Here is a 19,851-nt window from a genome sequence, read left to right on the forward strand (position 1 = left end):
TACATGACATAAAAAAAATTTAACACTATAAAATAATATAAATCAAAAATAAACAACAAACAACTGAAACGACTTAATAATAAAAATACTGTGATTATATTCCATTACTCCTATAATATATTTAGTACATTATTGATATAATAAAATTCAATACAAATATTCTACTTTTTCTGTCAATACCATGGTTAAAGTCAATGTTACTACAGTAAAACCATGGTAAATGTTGGGGATTTGTAGATTGAAACACCTTCTAACTGGATCGTTGTTGTATCAAATGATTCAATCAGATTTATTTGTTTTATTTATTCGGCAGGTCTTATTGTTTCAAGTGAAACACCACACCCGAATATCTTCTATCCTGTAGCTGCAAATGCTGAAGCAGAATATGCAGTATTCATAAAATCATAACTGTAATTGGATCATAACAGGAGTAGTATGGCAGTGTGCTCTTGTGATTGTAAATGGTGGAGATCAGAGGCGTGGCTGATGTTGAAGGTTAAATTACCCTTTTGATGTTAGGATTTACATGAAGTATGTAAGAAATTATATTACATTGAATAAAATATTGCATACTATATATAAGCATGCTTACAGAGCATATTTTATTACCAGTTGAGAGTTGGGTTCAGCTTAAATGTGATTTGCCCATAGAGCCGTCTTTTAGGCACAAAACCGGTCTCACATGCTTATAAAAGGGCAGATTTCAGTGAAAGTGAATTGTTGTTGTTGTTGTTGTTGTTGTTGTTGTTGTTGTTGTTGTTATTATTATTATTTATAGATTTCTTTTTTTTTTAATAATAATAATATTAAATAGGACAGATTAATAGTGTTATTGCAATAGTAATATATTTATTGATTTAATTTTAATATTGTAAAAATGTATGATTTTTTTTATTTTACAGTATAATAGTATTATTTCAATAGAAGTCTTTCTTTATTGATTATCTTTTTTAATTTTAATAGAAATAGTAATCATATTTATTATTATTATTATTATTATTATTATTATTATTATTATTAATATTATTGCAGTATATTAGTATTGCAATAGTAATATTTATAAAATTTTTATAATTACGACTACTACTGCTACTACTACAATAATATGATAATATTATACTTTTTTCAGTATATTGGTATTGCGATAGTAATATTTATTTAAATTTTTAGAACTTAGAACTATAATTACTGCTACTAATAATAATGAAAATGTATTATTATTATTATTATTATTATTATTATTATTATTATTATTATTATTATTATTATTATTCTATAGTCATATTAAATTGGGGAAAACATGTTTCTCTTATTTTCTTTTATTAGCTGATCACATTTGTAATAATTTAGGGCAAACCGTAACCAGAATATTAATATGCCTTGGTGCCTTGCAAACACTAAATATGTAACGAAAAACTTCCATAAACATGAAGAGTGATTATTTTGATCACTTATTCAAATTCCACCACTGAAATGGTCCTATGGGCTTCTGATAAAGAATTAAAAGTGTTTGCATTTCGCTTTAATCAAGGAAGAGTAAAAATGTTAGTATGTAGCAGTAACTGCAGCCTCGGTTTGAATCACATCCGTCCTCATTCATCTGCGTGGCTCCACGCCGCTCGGACAGATCTATAAAGTGTGTGTTACAAGATTGCATGTTAATGCCACATTAGAGAGGGCAGAGTTTGTGAATGCAGTGATTGTAGTGATGGAGCGCATGCAGTGGGTGTCTGAGCTTCTGCTACAGGCTATAATTATCTGCTCTTGTATGTCCTGCGACACTTTTGTGTTGCCCAGCTTCATGCGCTTCAATGAAAAGACCATGTGATAGTCACTCCTCAACTGGTTCCTGCAAAGCATTTACACAGGCGACTGGCTTCACGGAGCGTTGCTTTGCACAAAGAACTTGTATGTGATTTAAATGTGCTATGCATTTCACCACTATATAAAACAAATCAGGCCTAGGAATATTTTGGAAACAGAGTCAGCGTTTGACTTTCAATGAGCCGTCGCTCCACTGGTGTTAGGAACATAAAACGGGTCATTCCTGTTATGCATCGCAATTTCATCGCATCATCATATTTTACTATATTGCTTAAAATATTAAAAACAGTTTTTAAAGATTTTTTTAATCCTAATAATAATAATAATAATAATAATGATAGCTATTGTTGTTGTTATTATATTGTCAAATAAAAATTAGTATTTATTGTTATTTTTATTTAATTGTTATTATTATTATTGAAATGGTAAAATTAATATAATAAAGAAACATATTACTATTGAAATACTATTATACTGTAAAATAAAAATAAGTATTTAAATTATAAAATCATTGTTAAATTGTAAAATATTATTTAAATTAGAATTAAACCAAAAATAATACTTTGCTCTAATACATTATGCTGTATAACAACAACAACAACAACAACAATAATAATAATCATTATTATTAGTATTAATTTTATGTGTCCTCTTAAATAAAAATCCTATTGTGTTTTGTAATATTTGTTTAACCTGGTAGATAAAATGATGAATCAATAGTTTCAAAAGATAATTTAAATATGATTGTTATTTTTAATCTCACACTGAGTAGCGACTAACTTGAGCTCTTTATTTCTATCCTGTTCATTTTCTTGCATTGTGTAAATATATTTATCAGTCATGCATGAGTAAAAGAGGTCAGATTTCTGTAATAGTACTAATAAACTGAATGTTTTAAATACGCAATAACCAGGTTTACATATTTATCATCAATAAATCCAATTTCTCATACATTTTAACTCATTGAATATTGCTTGTTCCACAGCAAGGCGTATTTTAACAATGTTCATACTTTTGAACAGATTTATGATGATTTTAATCAGTTTGATTAAATGCATTTTGATAAAATATGAATATTTTCTTTGAAATATGCTTATAAAATGTAAACCTCTTTTTTTATGATACCTCTTTCTGTTTCTTATGGCTGTCAAATACATGCAACAAAAAGTGTTTAGACTGCATTAATAATTCCATTTATATCCACATACTGTGTTCAGAGATATTAACTCGGCACACACAAGTATTTTTGTTGCTATGGTCGGAAGGTCATTGTGAATCTATTTTCATATTTTGCTTCGGTAATCTGGCAAATTTCTGAGTGAAACATGGTATTCAATGAGAAAACACAGGAGTGGACTTGATCATTAAAAGTGGATGTTACTGCCTGAATGGAGGAGAGGGATTGAAATATAAGGGGATTCATGATGGCACCTTAATAATAACTTTATTCATTTGTTTAAATAATTGCTTGTTTGACTGGACCACAATAAGAAGGTGCATTAAATATAGTTTAATTTTGGCGTTAAAATTCATTAAAAAAAAATTCAGTCTTATATCAAAACTAGAAATGCATTTAAAAGTAAATTACAAATTATATAGTATTATAGAGGAAAATGTGTACTGTATTTAATGTAGTTTTAGCTATATCCCCAAATAATTCTCAGAATATTTTAAATGACCTTTTAGATAACAGGCTTTCACTGATTCTGCATAAAATAAATAAATCTGTGATTAAATTTTACATGGAGGCAGAGCAAGAAATGGAGGTAAATGTATTTATTTTTCATGTTTTTTGTTTGTTTGTTTGTTTGTTTTTTGTTTTTTTGACCATAACAAGTCTAAGAAGGTGCATTTAATTTAGTTTAATTTTGACATTAACCCCCCCTCCTCCCAAAAAAAAATTAAAATAAAATAAAAAATTCCAGCTTAACGCCAAACTAGAATTCCATTTAAAAATGAAAGAATTTATATAGAAGTATAGTGGAAAATGTTTACTTTATATAATGTCGTTTTAGTTATTTCCCACAATAGTTCTCATTTATGAGGCAGTATATTTCTATTTTGAATGACGATTTAGATAACCGACTTTCACTGCTTTTGCTGATTCTTCAAACAAAAGCAAACAAACAGAAAAATCTAAGCAATTTACGATAAGATGAGAAGTGAAATGTGAAGAATGCGTGCTGGGACAGTTCTTTAATGAATGTGGCAGTGATTTACAGTGGCAGTTATTAGAGTGGGACAGAACAGCAGCGTTCCACAAACCTGTTTTTGTTCCGGGACGTTCTCCAGCTGCGTGAGACCAACTGCTCACTGTACACCGGTGGCTTTTTTAAAGTATTCGACCCAGTTTCTATTTCAAAACATGCTTTAGGGTCAATCCCCAATATAAATGCATAAATAAGATGAATTCAAAAGATATTTATAGATTAAAACTAATAAAGTTTATAGAATAACATTTAAAAGAACAACACATTTTCTGGCTGTTTTCAGTTGCCTTGGCAGAGCAAGATACGTAGGTTATTTATATATTTTATACAGTAAGAGCAAGAAAGTGCATTAAATATAGTTTTCATTTTGGTGATATTTTTTCTCTAAAATTCCAGCTTGCTGTAGAAAAAAAAATTATATAGAATTATAGTGGAAAATGTGTACAGTATGTAATGTTTTAGCTACTGTATATGTCACAATAACTCACATTCATTTATTTTTTTTTATTTAGTTTGATTAATTGGAACACAATAATATTAAGAAGGTGCATTAAATCTAGTTTAATTTTCTAAAAATCCAGCTTATAATAAAAACTAAAGTTGCACTGTATGTATTTCTTTTATTTTAATTTTTTACAAAATAAGACCATCAACTTAATTGCCTATATTTACGAACATTTACCTTTAAGTTAAATGATATTTTCAATTTTTTTTTCATTTAGGAAAAATGTCAAAATGCACTGATACTTATATTGTACTGTACTTGTACCTTGTATTTTACTGTACTGTACTTATATAGTATACCAATAATTTTATAATTATAAATTATAATTTTAAAGTTTTGTGAAGACAAATTTATTTGTATAGCGCTTTTCACAATATGCATTGTTTTAAGGTAGATTTACAAAAAATGTTAGTTTATAATATCTTTAAAATTTCTGCTTGATGATATACAGTAGTTTACACTTTTTGATGATACAAGCAATCAAGCAGTTGAGATTTGCTATACATTGTAATTAGTCTATGCTAGTATACTGTATGAATACAGATAAAGGTGCACATACTGTATATATCCAACTTTATGTAAAGAGCTGGTGACAATATAGTTACATTTTGCGTCAAAATTAAAAATCAGGCAGTATATATTGCTTTAGGCAAGTACTGCATGTATGTGAATAAAGAGTTGTGAAATACAGTTTAAAATTTTTAAAAATGTGCTACATACTATATAAATCTTTACGTGAGTGTACTGTATGTGCAGTATGTGGATGAAGTAGGTTGTACTATATATCGTCTTTTAACTAGATATCTAAAAGGCCCATTCCCAAGTCCCTCTTTCAATGTAAGTCTATGGGCTTGAACCGAATGTGTGATGAAGCTGTGCTGGAGCTCTAGTGGACTTCATCTAGTGGCATTTTCAAGGTCAAACGACTAAAAAGGTGGGTAAAGTATGTGTCGTGTCTCTAACGTGCCATTATGGTGGTACGTGACGGTCTAAGAATAAGTGTTTCTGGCCGTCCTTCACAGCACAGATGCTTGAATGCTGAGCTGTAAGCAGAGATGATGTGTTCGCTCCCCTGCGGGATCTCGTTAATCTGATAATTACTGCAGACGACACTAGCGATGCTAACGACAGCTCGTATTTCTGCTGTGACCTCTGACACTGCGGTCGTCTGATGAACGCTTCACCACTAATGTCTTCACACAGCAGAGTTCAGAGCTCGGGAGACTTCATTCAAGGATCAATTTTGTCCTGAAAATTACTCGTTATAAATAAAAATAGATGCAAATGAGACAGTTGTTGACGTATAGTAAGAGTATATAATGATTAAATCAATGTGCATCACATAGATCAGCTCATAATTTCTGTCTATGTTTTAAAGTTTTGGAGTTATGTTTTCGACAGAAGACTTTTAAGCTCACTGAGGCTGGTTATATTTTATTTTAAAAAAATGCAGTAAAATCAGTTAAATATTATTGCGATTTAAAATAACTGTTTTCTGAATATATTTTAAAATGTAATTATTCCTGTGATCAAAGCTGAATTTTCAGCATCATTACTCCAGTAATCAGTGTCACATGTGAGTGACATCCAGTTAATATTGGGGAAAAAATATTGCAATAATTCAGTTTTTTTGTAAATAATATTGTTTTGTTAATCCAATCAAGAAGTCAATAAACCACAACTGATATTATTTCTGGTTCATTCATCACACTAGAACTGGAAACTCAAGTCAAGCACAATGCATTGTGGTGTACAGTTTTATATAGTATGCTCCTGTCAAAATAAAGTAGGATATCTTTGTTATATGTTTAATGCATACATAAAATATGCATACGGTGCAAAATATACAAAACACATACTGCAGAGCTAGTGAGATGAGTATGTTAGTATGCTATTCTGAACATCAGGGTTACTATAGTTCACTAAAACTATAAAACTTTTAATAAAAATTTTTTGCAACTTGAAATAACATAAAAAAATGTAATTTAAGTTATTTCAGCTATAGTTGCCAAGGCAACATTTTTCATTTTCATTTAGTTTATCTTGATTATCTAGTACTAAAACTAGAATAGAAATTAATGGAATCCATATAGACATATTAAAATAAATAAATAAAATAAACTAAAGAAAAATAATAAGAAAAGATTACAAAACTTTGAAATTAAAATGAAAGCAAACAATAAAAAAAAAAACATTAAAAATATGAATAAATTCATATTAATATCCCTACTGAACACAGCCAGATCTGAGATCTCATGAAACTCTAAATGTTGTGAAAATCCTGAGCTCTTTCTGAGCAGCAGGAAATAGTTTCTATTTTACTTTCTGATTAGCCTCTCATTGCCGTCCATGAGAAACAGTCGAGATCTGGAGGAGATGTGTGATGTTTTTTCCTGTGGGTTTGGACTCTTACTGACTGATGGCTTGTGTTTCCTTTCCGTAAATCCAGGTTGAATCTGAAGTTAAATTTCAATGGAGAAATCTCCATCATGCCTGTTTGATGTTAATATGTAACCTGACATATATAGAGGTTTATGTGAAGTCAGATTGTTTGATTTAGCAGTGGCCTTGTGTTTCACACCCAAAGCAAACGCACAGGCGGGAAACAGACAGCAGATGTGTTGCTCGTGGAGTCACGTTTGTGCTCCGACTGCTTGCGTCATTAGTCGATGTTGAATCATGATGGGGAAAAAAACAGCAGCAGAAGTGTTTGTTGCTGATCTACTCTGGACATCTCCTCTCAGCATTAATCATTACAAGAAAGCCAGCAAAGGAACACTGACTTAAACCCTCAGGAGGTCTCTGTTTATTCTCCCTCAGCTAACTTTATGATCGAACACTCAGAGAGATTACACATGCATTATGATTTCAAACCTTTGCAATCAGCCTCTTTATAATGTTAATGTGAAATAAAATTGACTCTATTTACAGTTATGCATTTGGTAGACTCTTTTATCCAAAGCAACTTGCATTGCATCAAAGGCATCATGCATTAATTCGGTTCATGCATATACAACCTATATAGACAGAAATGTTCACTGTTTAATTTAATGATCACTTGATATGCAGGGAAACAAATAAAATATTTTATCCTTTAGTAGGTGTTTTATGTTGATTGTTATTTTACAATTATAAATGAATTTTGATTTTACCTTATTATTATTTAATTAATTATTAGCGTGTCAGTTTATATATATATATAAACTTAAAATAAACTTAAACGATTAAAACAATATATATTATTATTATTATCATTATATTTTTGTTTTATCATATATATTATTATTTAAAATGTCTATATATATATATATATATATATATATATATATATATATATATATATATACACAATTTAAATAATAATAATAATAAAGATGGCAAAATACACAAAAATTAAAATAAAACAATTTTAAAATAAAAAAAAAATTAACTATTAATAAAAACTATAATAGTATATCATCAATACTAAAATAAGACTGATCTGTAAGTATATTTGCTGCACATTATGTGTATTATATAAATACCCCAAAAAGGGGGTCTTTGTTTTTGTAATAATTTTTACAGTTAAAAATGGTACAGTGAACACCAGCCAAAGCACAGAAGTACTGTAGATTTTGCTCGGCAACAAAAATGACACTGAACACTGGCTGTGAGCGCTGGGAGGGATTTGTTTACTCATAACCGCTGAGATATGGAAAGGTAAGATGATCAGTGTGAATGCACTTATATGGCTATCTATCAGCACAGGCTTTATTCAGCACGTCGCTGTCGCTCTGGCCTCGTCTTTCCTCCTCATCATCAGCTTTTTGAACCCACTTTTTGTGTTGTCCTGTTGCTGTCATGTAGGGCCGCATGCGAGAGAGTCTGGCCTGAACTGAAATAGCTGTGCCTCTCACGTCCCTCTAATGTAATTAGAAAGTGTTTGCATTGACTGATAACACAAGAATGTGTTTCAGCCCGGCAACTATTTTGGGAGCGTCATGCTGTCCGGTCCTCTGGTGCCCTTGTCTTAGACCCAGCAGAAGTTTTGGTGATGAGGCTTATGTAAACACAAGAGAAAAACAGGTCAATAGTGATGTGCAGTTTGCTCATTTTAATTGTGTGTGTGTGTATATAAGTATAGAAAAAAATATGAAACAGAACAAACTGAGATAAATCCAGAAAACTAAATCCAGAAGAACTGTGGCAACGTCTCCAAGATGCTTCACGAAACCTACCTGCAAAGCTACTTGAAAAACTATGCGCAAATGCACAGAAGGCAAAAAGATGCTTTAACAAGCAAACAAAAATCTCACTGGATTATTACAGTTAATGGCAAAATGAATGTTTGGAAATGTAAACTGATATTTCCTACTGACACACTACAGCAAAAGATATAACTGACTGAAAACCATTTTTTAGCTGGTGAAAATGTTAGTATTCTAATAATGTTAACCACCAATGTGTGTATATATATAGTACTATTTTAACTTTTTTTTGGTTGCATGTTATAATTTTTATTTTTTTTTTCAATTTTATATATATATATATTTTAGAAAGACACATGATAAGGAGATGACAGGAAATGGTCCCATGACCAGGGGCGTCGGACTGGTTGGGGGGCCATCAGGACTGCCTATGCATAGGGCCCGGGATCTTGTGCAATGCCCCTGCCCATGACAGATTCAAATCTGTTTCAACCATTTCCTGTCCTTTTACCTACCCAGCCCAAAAAAATAAAAAATAAAGTTTAAATAGTAAGACATACATCACAGCTCATTGCATCAACCAATGCATTAATTTCTGCATTAAGCATTTAACCATCTAGTATTTTGCATTGCATACCTGGCAGTAACAAATGCTTCATGTTGGAAAGTTGAAATAGATAATATTGCATCTTCCATTTTGCTGTTTTACAAATATAAGAACGTCTTGTTCTTCTGTCTTTATTTGTGATGCAACGTTTATGCAATAGACAGATGAGTACAAGAGCACAGTATGAGACCCAATAATGATGCCAGTATCGGTATGAGCGGATCCATAATTTGTGAAGTATATGTACATTCAGGGATGTCATAATGATGGATAATCACCTCAGAGCAGTTTAGCACTTGCGTGGGTGGACGAAAAGTCAGTACAGCAAATGTGGAAAAAGCTGTTTAAAACAGTTTTGTAATAGTCCTCCAAAATGCTTACCCTGGGAGCTGAGCTATAAACATGACTGGTACAAATAATTTAGAGCATTAAACTTTGTGTTTATTTCATCCTGCAGTGAAACTCTTTGACCAAAGAGCAGCACATTAATACTTGATCTGAAAGGTAAATTGGTAATGAAGACAGATGTTGACACATGATAGCAGAGAATATCATTATCTCATCTGATAGCAGAGTTCAGATCTCTTATCTTTCTTATCTACCTTCATTCTCTGGAGTGGTTGTGTGGTATTTGTAATCTAAAGTGACAAACAGGAAGTCATTCATTTCAGTAGGAGTTCCCAGCGCCATTAGATGTTTGTTTCCATCCAAGGTCACGAATTTAGTTTACGCGCAAAATTGGAATTTACAAATGGAGCACTTTTTCCACCCAGTAAGACGAAGAGAACAAAATCGGCACTTCCTGATAAACTGGTGCCAAATATCACTAAGAAAAAGATCATTTACTGCAGTAGAAGAAGCCACTGTGTGTCTTTTTTATATATATAATAAATTACTAGCACCTCAGAGCATGCAGATGAATCGCAATAAATGCGGTCATTATCTTGCTTTCAGAGGCAGATGCTTTTTAAATTAGAATTTGGTTCATGAATTTGAATTGATGCAGGAAACCGAATGCAATTAGGGGTGTCACAATATACCTTTATTGACGATAACCATGATATTCAAATAATGAAATATCGACATCGTGTTAATTTAGGGTGTGATAATATACCGGTATTGGCGATAACCATGATATTTAAAATGAACAGGACACTTATGATAACATGACACACAAATAGCCTACTCCAGCGCCAGTACCTGGTTGACCTCCCAGGTGGCAATAACTGACCTTAACGCTGACACCTGTCAATCAAAAAGAAGATGCAGCGCGTGGCCGCGCTACTTTAAGAAGAACCAATAGTATCCAGACAGTAAGTTGCCATTATTTTACTGGTCATTGAATGGGAAATGTTACATTAACCTGTTAACGGTTTACATATATTTAAATAAAAGGGTGATTATTTTAATAAGTACCACGTTTTCTTTGTCTAATTTTTGTATTTGCAATCAAGTCATGGCCAATACTGCCTTTGTGTAGCAACTGATTTCTTTGTTTAAATCTATTACACGATTAAAACTGATCTAGAAAAACTGAGCGACCACATTAAACTGTAAAATGTAAAGTTGGTCGCAGTGCCATTCACTTAATGCCTCATCTGCGGTCGTTCTAGGTGCACATTAATACTGAATTAGAAGCGTGTTAACTGCATGACTTTGTTGGTGCTGGCGCAACTATAGGTTAAAGAGATTAAAATACAGGTATGCAAGTTAACAGGTTAAAGTATCAGTTTTGATGTTAATATGTATTTATTATACTCTTGAACTTGACAGTATTTTCTCTCTTGTTATTTTATAGGGAGCTTCAAAGAAGACAGAGAAAGCCAGAGTCTCAAGTCAGCTGTGACCTGAAGAAGAAGAAGAAGAAGTGAAAATGCATGTGCCCTGTGTTTATCAGTATCCTTATGTTCATTGGGTAAAAAGAAAAACTAAATAAAGTAAAAATTAATTTGGCTGATTCCCTAAGGTTTCTGTAGATATCGCGATATATCGACATCGTGAATTCTTTTGGACACAATAACCATGGTGTGACAGCCCTTAATGCAATATAGCAATTTGAATTAAATGATGTAGCACGAAACCAAAATTTTATAAGAAATTCAAATAGCTAGTTTAATTTTTCAACCAAGAAAAGGTCAAACTTTGAGTGATGGCTTGACAAGCCTTGTTTGAAAGTTTAAAGTCTTGAAAGTAGGGATGCACGATATTATCGGAATTAGCCGATAATGGCTTTAAATGTAAATATCGGCATCGGCCCGATATGAAAAATTATGACCATATGTCTTGCCGATAAGAGAAAGTCATGATAGAGTAAACAGTAATAGCATGTGCACCAGCATAGGGGGCGCTGTTGGCCTACTTCTAATAAAATGAAAGAAAAATACACAAATAATAAACTGTTTCTGATTAAATAAAGCAGTAATCGAGGCCATAGAATCATGAGAATGTTTTGATTTAAAGGTCAGAATCTAGCTTACATGAAAAAACATGACACTTAAATTAAATAATTTTATATATACCTACTGATTTATTCATAAATGTGTAATGTTATATTTTTTTAAATAAATTATGTGCTCCAAAAGGTTTTCATAATTTTTACAACTCTTCTGCTTTAGACCATTTACAAATGTTAAATCATAAAATAAAATGTTAAGGTTACCACTGCATCTTTCTGAAAAAAGAAATGCAGTGATTAATAGTTTATTTATAGTTATTTTCAAATCTTCAATGTACTGTCATTATAAAAGAACTTGTTTATTTAATATTATTATTTATTTAATTCTAACAAATAAGTTCCTGTTAAAAACTAACCAAAATTAAAAATAATTATATATCGTATCAGCATCGGCTATCAGCCAAAATGAGTGGAAAATTATCGGCATATCGGATATCGGTTAAAATCCAATATCCATGCATACCTACTTGAAACGTTTTATAAATTTATTTATTCTCATGTATATTTAATAAATTGACTCATTTCGTGAATAAAATATACATTTATGAGGATTTTATGTTGAAGAACACTTTATTTCTCAAATTTTCCTTTAATTTGCACTGAATTCCAATTTATTTCCAATTCGACTTCCTGTGGGACCACGTCAAATTCACATTCATGATCTGAAAAGCAGAATATTCTTTAATTCTAAATTTCATGCAACCTTGGTCCTTGATTTACAAAGTAATAATGCATCATTTTCTCACCCTTGTAATTCCAAACCTGTAGGACTTCTATGTTTCAGTGTTTTTGTCTTTTTTTTTCATCTTCCAGTGTTGTCTGGTCTTCAGTGTTGTTCACACTAACATGAAATGATCATGCTAGTTTACGCTGGTTTGGTGTTGGACAAACTGGTGGATCAACCAACATGGTCTTTCTACTAGGTTTGGTTGAGTTAGTTGGGATGCTGAAGTCTTCATTTACTCACCCTTCATGTCATTCTAAACCTGTATGACCTACTTTCCTTTGCAGAACACAAAAGATTATGTTTTGAATGTTGGTTTTAAAAATTTGTTTTCCATGTGATGTAGATTGGAGTGAAATAATGAGACCAGAACAACTGGTGGAAATAACACAATAACAATAGTATCTAACATTATTTGAACATAGTCTAAAAAAACAGAATTGTGATACTTAATCTCAGAATCCAGAGAAAAAGTCAAAATTGTGAGATAAAATAGAAAACTCTATGAGTTTATATCTCACATTTTCCTCAGAATTGCAAGAAAAAAAAAAACAGAATTTTGAGATAAAGTTGAAATGATCTTTTTTCCCTCCCTAATTAAGTGCTCTTGTTATCAGTTCTCTTCATAAGTCCCAAACACAAGCACTGCATCTTATCTGAGGAGGTCAACCTCCACGCATGGCTTCAGAGCAGCTGTGGGTGCAGGGCAGAAGAGAAAAGTCCATGACAAAGGAACAGTAGGTTTTACTGTCTGGCTGACCTCCAGCTCTCATTACCAAAGCTACATTGCATACCAATAACCAAGAAACCTTTTGTCTGCCTAAGCAGGTCTACGAGGGAAACAGAAGCAAGAGTTTTTGAGACGGGGTCGTGTGTGTGTGTGTGTGCAAGAGCGAGCCAAGCTCATTCAGGAGCCATAGAGTTAAAAATAACTTTATTGCGGATCATGTTTTGGAAGGAGGGATCTACTTCCCAGGCTGGGACAGCCTGCCATGCAGGGGCAGCACAGGCAGAGTGTTTGTGCATGCGTTTGTGCATGTGCTTGTGTGTTTTTGTAGCAGCGGCAGGAGCGCGTTGACTTCACACACAAACACACTCTTTTCCGGGCCTGTCCTGATGGTGTCTGTCCTGTCTTGTGCTCCAGATGAGCTGCTGGATGTAACCTGGCTCCATGAGTGCTATGAATGACTCCCTGGATGAGACGCGCAGCCTCGGGGAGAAAGCGGCCATATTTCAGGGAACGAGAGGCAGTGGGAACGTCGTCGGGTCGGCCTTCATCCCATTGCGCTCGTCCTTGCCCAATGCTGGGGTCTCCACACACTTCAAGGGAAATAGGTAGGACACGCTTTCTAATGCAACTCATTTTTGTGCATGCAAATGTCCATTGTGTGTACACACTGTATAATAAACAACTATCCGATTCCCTACATCAATACCGTACCTCGTTTCTCAGCGGTTAATCGTTAACACATCCGATCAGACAAGCAATAGAGCAGCCTTTGTGCTCTTTGCAATGTCTATGTGAAAACACCGTAGACTTTGTACCTGTAAACAGACGGGTTGAGTTCAACCAAACTGGAATCAAATCAAGCACCTGTTACTTTCCAACTCCGGGGAGGAATCGCGAGTCCCTCTGCGCTGGGACTTTATGTCACGTCTTCCACGTGTTTGTGATACGGTAGCTGTGAGATCATGACGGCATGGCTTGAATGTGGCCCTCCAAGGAGGCCTCTTAAGTGTTTATTTGTGCCGTAACCAACAAACAAATGCAGATATGACACACAAACAAGTGAATTAAATTAGATTAGGCTGACTGTATTTTTATATGCAGATATGTTTGTCGCCTTTTTTTTTAAAGCAAAGATGCTCTAGGTAAATAGGTTAAAACATTTAACTAATAGCTTTCACCATAGTTTCTCAGTTGGTTTATTGCATTAGGAATTGCAAACATTTTGTGTAATACGAGGTTCCTGAAATGCTATATTTAATTATGCAAATGAGACATACACACATTTTGAGAAACTGCCTTTAAAGATATGCATTGCAATTGAAATCTATAGACACAAATAGATAAAGTACAAAAAAAAAAACACTTTGTAATGTAATCTTTTTTTCCAGCTGTTCGAAACAGCACTTTGCAAAAAGCCAAATAGCCCAAACTGTAAACACTGACCACTGCTTGAAAAAACTATTTATTTGTTGTGCCTGTAGTATCTTGCCTTAAATAACGGAATAGTTCACTCGAAAATGAAAGTTCATGATTTACTCTCATGTCGTTCCAAACCTGATGACATTTTTAAGAAGGTATTTTTAAAAATGTGTGTTTCTGTTCAAGCAATGCAAGTCAGGGGGATGTAGTGTTGTTTGGAGCTCACTGTTCTTTAAAATCTTTTCTTGTGTTCTAAAAGAAAGTCAGACATGTTTGGAATGATGGGAGTAAATTTAGAATTTTCATATTTGGTTGAATTGTGCCTTTAAGTCTAATGTGTTTCAATGTTCTTGCTGGGCAAGTCAGTTGAAACGGGACATTTTTAAGAGCATTGTCGGGACAATTCCTGGTTTACCTAGGACACACCTCATGAAACTGGGGCTGCTCTAAGTAATCCTGGTCACCCTGCCACATACAAATACTGTACACAGCTCATATACACATACTCTAAATACTTGCTGGAGAAGATGTTTTTTTTCTCTTTTTTTATATTTTTATCTCTTTCTATTTCTGTGCATCTGTATGTTTTTTTTTTTTTAAGCCATGGTGTTTGCTAATGCCGCACTCCAATTTAATCGCTATGGTGATACTCTTTGAAGTTATTTTGCTTATGTAAAAAAATGTATTGATTTTATATACATGTAAAATTGTTCATGCATTTGAAAAAGCTCTGTTCACTAAGGCTGCATTTATTTGATCAAAAATACAGTAAAATAGTATTGTGAAATATTATTACAATTTAAAATAACTTAAGTTCAAAGGAACAGTATTTATTTGAAATAGAAATAGTTTGTAATAACATAAATGTCTTTACTGTCGCTTTTGATCAATTTAATGCATCCTTGTTTAATAGTTTCTTTCTTTCAAAAAGAAAATTAAAAAAATAAATCTTACTAAAATATATACAGTACATGTTAGTTTGAGGAAAATCTCTCTCTCTCTCTCTCTCTCTCTCTCTCTCGTTTCAATACTAACACCACATCACTCTCTCACTCCCTCAATTCTTCTCAAGTATCTATTCCTCCTCTTAGTTGGGTGTGCCAGCTGAGATACAGCAAAACACATGCAGACAGGCCAAATGAGTCCTGCATGTTACTCTTTATACATATTGCATTATGTCCATGATATCAGAATGAAAAAAAATATATATATTTTGCATAATGAAAAGTCTATTTTTAGAACTGCATATATAAAAGCTAGTACAATAATTACTAAAATTATGTGTATAATAATTAATAATTTAGCCTTATTTGTTCCCACATTATACTGCTGAAAATTAATTTCTTGGTTTATAGGATGAAAATGATTCAACATTTCTTAATGCTCCTACATGCAAGCTTCATTTTCTTTAAGCAAACAATGCGGGTGAAATATGACCTGTGCACGTTCTCTGCGTTTTTGGTGAGGTTTACCCATCAACAGAACTCTCTAAACGGATTATAAATAAGCACATGATCACACAGCATCAGACTGCCGCTCCTCCAGGGATCGTTCAGGTACTGCCGATGAAGTCATCTCTGGCTGAAGACTGGCTGTTGCCTGGGAGACGGAACTTCAGTCATCCGGTCTGTCATCATATGACATCAACCGCTGCCTCACACAGCTGCTGTCTGCTGCGCTGAGAATGCAGAACGTCTGCTTTACGAAATGTCATTCGCGTCTCACATACATAAGTGCTATTTTGATGGTGCTAGTCATCCCTGAGGAGGCAAATTCGAGTTCGCAGACGTACTGTACTTTGTGATCTCAGCCAAGGTTATTATCATTAACTAACTAAAACTAAAACCATAAAAACATTTACATGAAATACACATTAACGGAAAGAAAACTATATATATATATATATATATATATATATATATATATATATATATTATATATAATTTATTTATTTATGTATTTATTTATAGCGTATATATATTTACAAAAAAAAAAACGTACAATTATTTTATTTCAATCTAATTGCTAAGGTGCTATTTCTTATTTTCTAATTTCTCGGTCGAAGCAGGGTTATTATAATTAACTAAAACTAAAATTAAAACAATAAAAATAAAAAAGACTTTGAATTAAATGTTAACTGACATGAAATAAAATATAAAAAACTTCAAAACATCAGCTAGTTGCCAGGGTAACATTCCTTATTCTAATTTAGTTTAACTTAATTTACTAAAATAACAAGCTAAACCTGAAATAAAAGTTAATACAAATTTTATACATTAAAAAACTACCGAAATCACAGAAATACAGCCTAAAATAAAAATAAAAAAACTTTAACAAACTTTAGACATATAAATAAATAAATAAAACTTGAGAAAAGCACAACAAAATGACTACAATTTTAACTAAAATGAAAACAGAATATATATATATATATATATACACACATAATTCAATTCATATATATACACAATTCAAAACATTAACAATCACTAAAGTACATCAATGATATTAAAATAACACTGATTTCTGTATCAAATTCATGATTAGCTTTAGCAGTTGGTAGAAACTGTGAGAAAACTTATTTTTGTTTTTATCTTTTTTTTTTTTTAACCAGTAACCCATTTTTATTTTTATTTTTTTATTTTTTTTGGAAGACTTAATAACATCAAACACATTTATTGGTGACATGACATTTCTGGCTCAGACAATTGGTTCAAAAACGAATCATCCAGTCCTTTAGACTCTCTGAACAGTGCTACAGTCTACCATTGTTTTTATTCATGTTTCTTATCATTGATTTTTCTCTCCTCAGAAAAAGTAGAACAGTGGACGAAACACAAATGGGACACGTCCCAAATCCCTTCCCAGAGTTGCTGCCATCCTCTGTCTCTCTAGTGTCTGAGTGTCTGTTACCCTGGACCAAAAGCAGTGCGACTCAGGTGAGGCACACATGATTTACTCAAGCCACTGCTGTTCAGAAGAGCTGCCTCGCTGTCTGCAGCCTACGTAGGGAACATTATGGGGCTGGTTTCTGTTTGGAGAATAGATGCAGTTGGCTAAAGGATGATTCTTAAAAGGCTCCAACAGCTTTTGTGTCTATAATGTCTTAAAATGCTGCCTATGTTGGCATCTTGCCTTTGGAACAAAGACATAGTGTATCATATGGAAGCATATGTTTTTGTATGAGTGCATTGATTGGTTAAGCAGTTGGTTGGTTGACTGATTGATTGTCCCTGGTCTTGTTCTCATTTGGTTAAAAAATCCAGAAGCCAACACAAACTTTCATCACTTTCTCATTTCATTGCTCCAACGTCTTATTCCCAGTCAGTAACTACAGTACAAACACTTAGATGGAGGTAATATTTCAGTGTAAGTCCACTAGTAAGACTAACTCTAAAAATACAGCATTCAAACAGATGCAGACTGATAAACAGAGTGTGTAAACCTCCCCAGAGCACTAATGACGTACGCTGGAACACAGAGATGTTGAACCAGTTTAGCTGGAATGGAAATGAACTGGGACGGGGAATGAAATCGCTGTGTCAGCTTTTTAAATTCCGTCCATTTTTGGATATAGTTTCTAATCCAGTACGAAAACAAGGAAAAAGCATGCCAAAGGGCAACGTAGACATTTTTAACAGCACTTATAATTAGAGAAGGAATGTACTTGATGTACATTGACAGACTTTAATTTGTCAGCTTGACAGAATTGTGCCTGAAATAGGTTTAAAAACATAATACTGTAGTTTAATTGTTATGGTTTTATGCGGGCCGGAAGGATGGATGAACAGATGAATGAATGGACAGATGGATGCATGGTTGGATGGATGGATGGATGGATGGAAAGATGGATGGATGGATGTATAGATGAATGAATGGACAAATGGATGGATGAATAAATGAATAGATAAATGGACATGTGGATGAATGGATGGATGAATTGATGGATGGATGAACAGATGAATAATTGGATGAATAGATAGATGGATAGATGAATGGATGGATTGATGAATGGATGGATGCATGGACGAATGGATGGATGAACGGACGGATGGATAAACGGATGAATGAATGGATGAATGGACAGATAGATGGATGGATGAACAGATGATTGGATGGATGAATGGATGGATGGATGGATGGATGAATGGATGGATGGATGGATGGATGGATGGACGGATGGACAAATGGATGAATGAATGAACGAATGGATTGATGAATGGACAGATACATACAAAAAACAAACAGACAAACAATGGATGGATGGATGGATGGATGGACGGATGGACAAATGGATGAATGAATGAACGAATGGATTGATGAATGGACAGATGGATGGATGGATGGATTGATGGATGGATAGACAAGTGGAAAAAAAGGATAAGTGTATGGATGGATGGATTGATGAAGAAAGGATGGATGGATCAGCTGGCTGAAGTACTTTAAGTTTGGTGGATGTAGCTCTAAAACTTTTGTATTAATTACAATCATAATGTTTCAATATATGTCAATGGGATTTTAGAGATATCTGATCATTTACTAGAGAAAAACCCATATGTCTAATCAATTAGAAAATATACAGAGTCAGAACAGTCTGAAAATCTGTGCCGAATTTGGTGCATGTAGCTTAAAAGATCTAAAATGAGTTATATTTAGATTTTAGATTAATTTACTGTGTATTTTTGGTTTTACTGGCTACATATAAACAATGAATATAGTGCCTTCTTTTTGCCTTCTGTTTTATGCATACTATGAATTTGTACATACTTCTCTTTTCAGTTGTTGACTGAACAACATTTAAATATCATTCTTAGTGTTTAGTAAAAAAAAACAGTGTGATATATATTTTTTTCTTGATATTTAATTTCTTGCATTAAGCATTATGAATTTAAATGGCTACAAATAAAGCTGTTTTGTTGAAATGGTAGTTACTAATTTCAGGAAAAAAATGCATAAATGCTGAGATATCTCTAATACATTGTAAGTTGTTATAATGTCTTCTTTGTATTTTAGCACTAACTGTGAAGAGCTTTCATTTTTTTTGTATGAGATTATTTTGGTGCATTATGTGTAATGAAAGCTCAGAACCATACAGTATATGAGATGCATCCTCACAGCGAGTTTGCTCCAGAACTTATATGGCCAATGCAATCTGCTTACATTGCTGATTTGGGAAAACCAAGACCCCTG

General features: G+C 32.9%; 1 protein-coding gene across 3 annotated transcripts in view; it reads left to right on the forward strand.

Moving 5' to 3' along the window:
- Positions 1-19,851, forward strand: part of LOC109096950 (growth factor receptor-bound protein 14-like) — a 59,697-nt gene that overhangs the window by 1,595 nt on the left and 38,251 nt on the right. For 2 of the 3 annotated variants that reach the window (XM_042731871.1, XM_042731872.1), the window contains exons 2-3: positions 13,657-13,847; positions 17,474-17,600. In XM_042731871.1, coding sequence (XP_042587805.1) covers positions 13,684-13,847; positions 17,474-17,600 — 291 coding nt within the window. In that variant the 5' untranslated portion in view covers positions 13,657-13,683. Of the gene's footprint in view, positions 1-12,998; positions 13,848-17,473; positions 17,601-19,851 lie in introns of those variants that run through there. The other variant, XM_042731870.1, reaches the window with a different exon arrangement.

The sequence above is a fragment of the Cyprinus carpio genome, chromosome B9 (genome assembly GCF_018340385.1).
Source record: "Cyprinus carpio isolate SPL01 chromosome B9, ASM1834038v1, whole genome shotgun sequence".
In the NCBI taxonomy this organism is placed as follows: domain Eukaryota; kingdom Metazoa; phylum Chordata; class Actinopteri; order Cypriniformes; family Cyprinidae; genus Cyprinus; species Cyprinus carpio.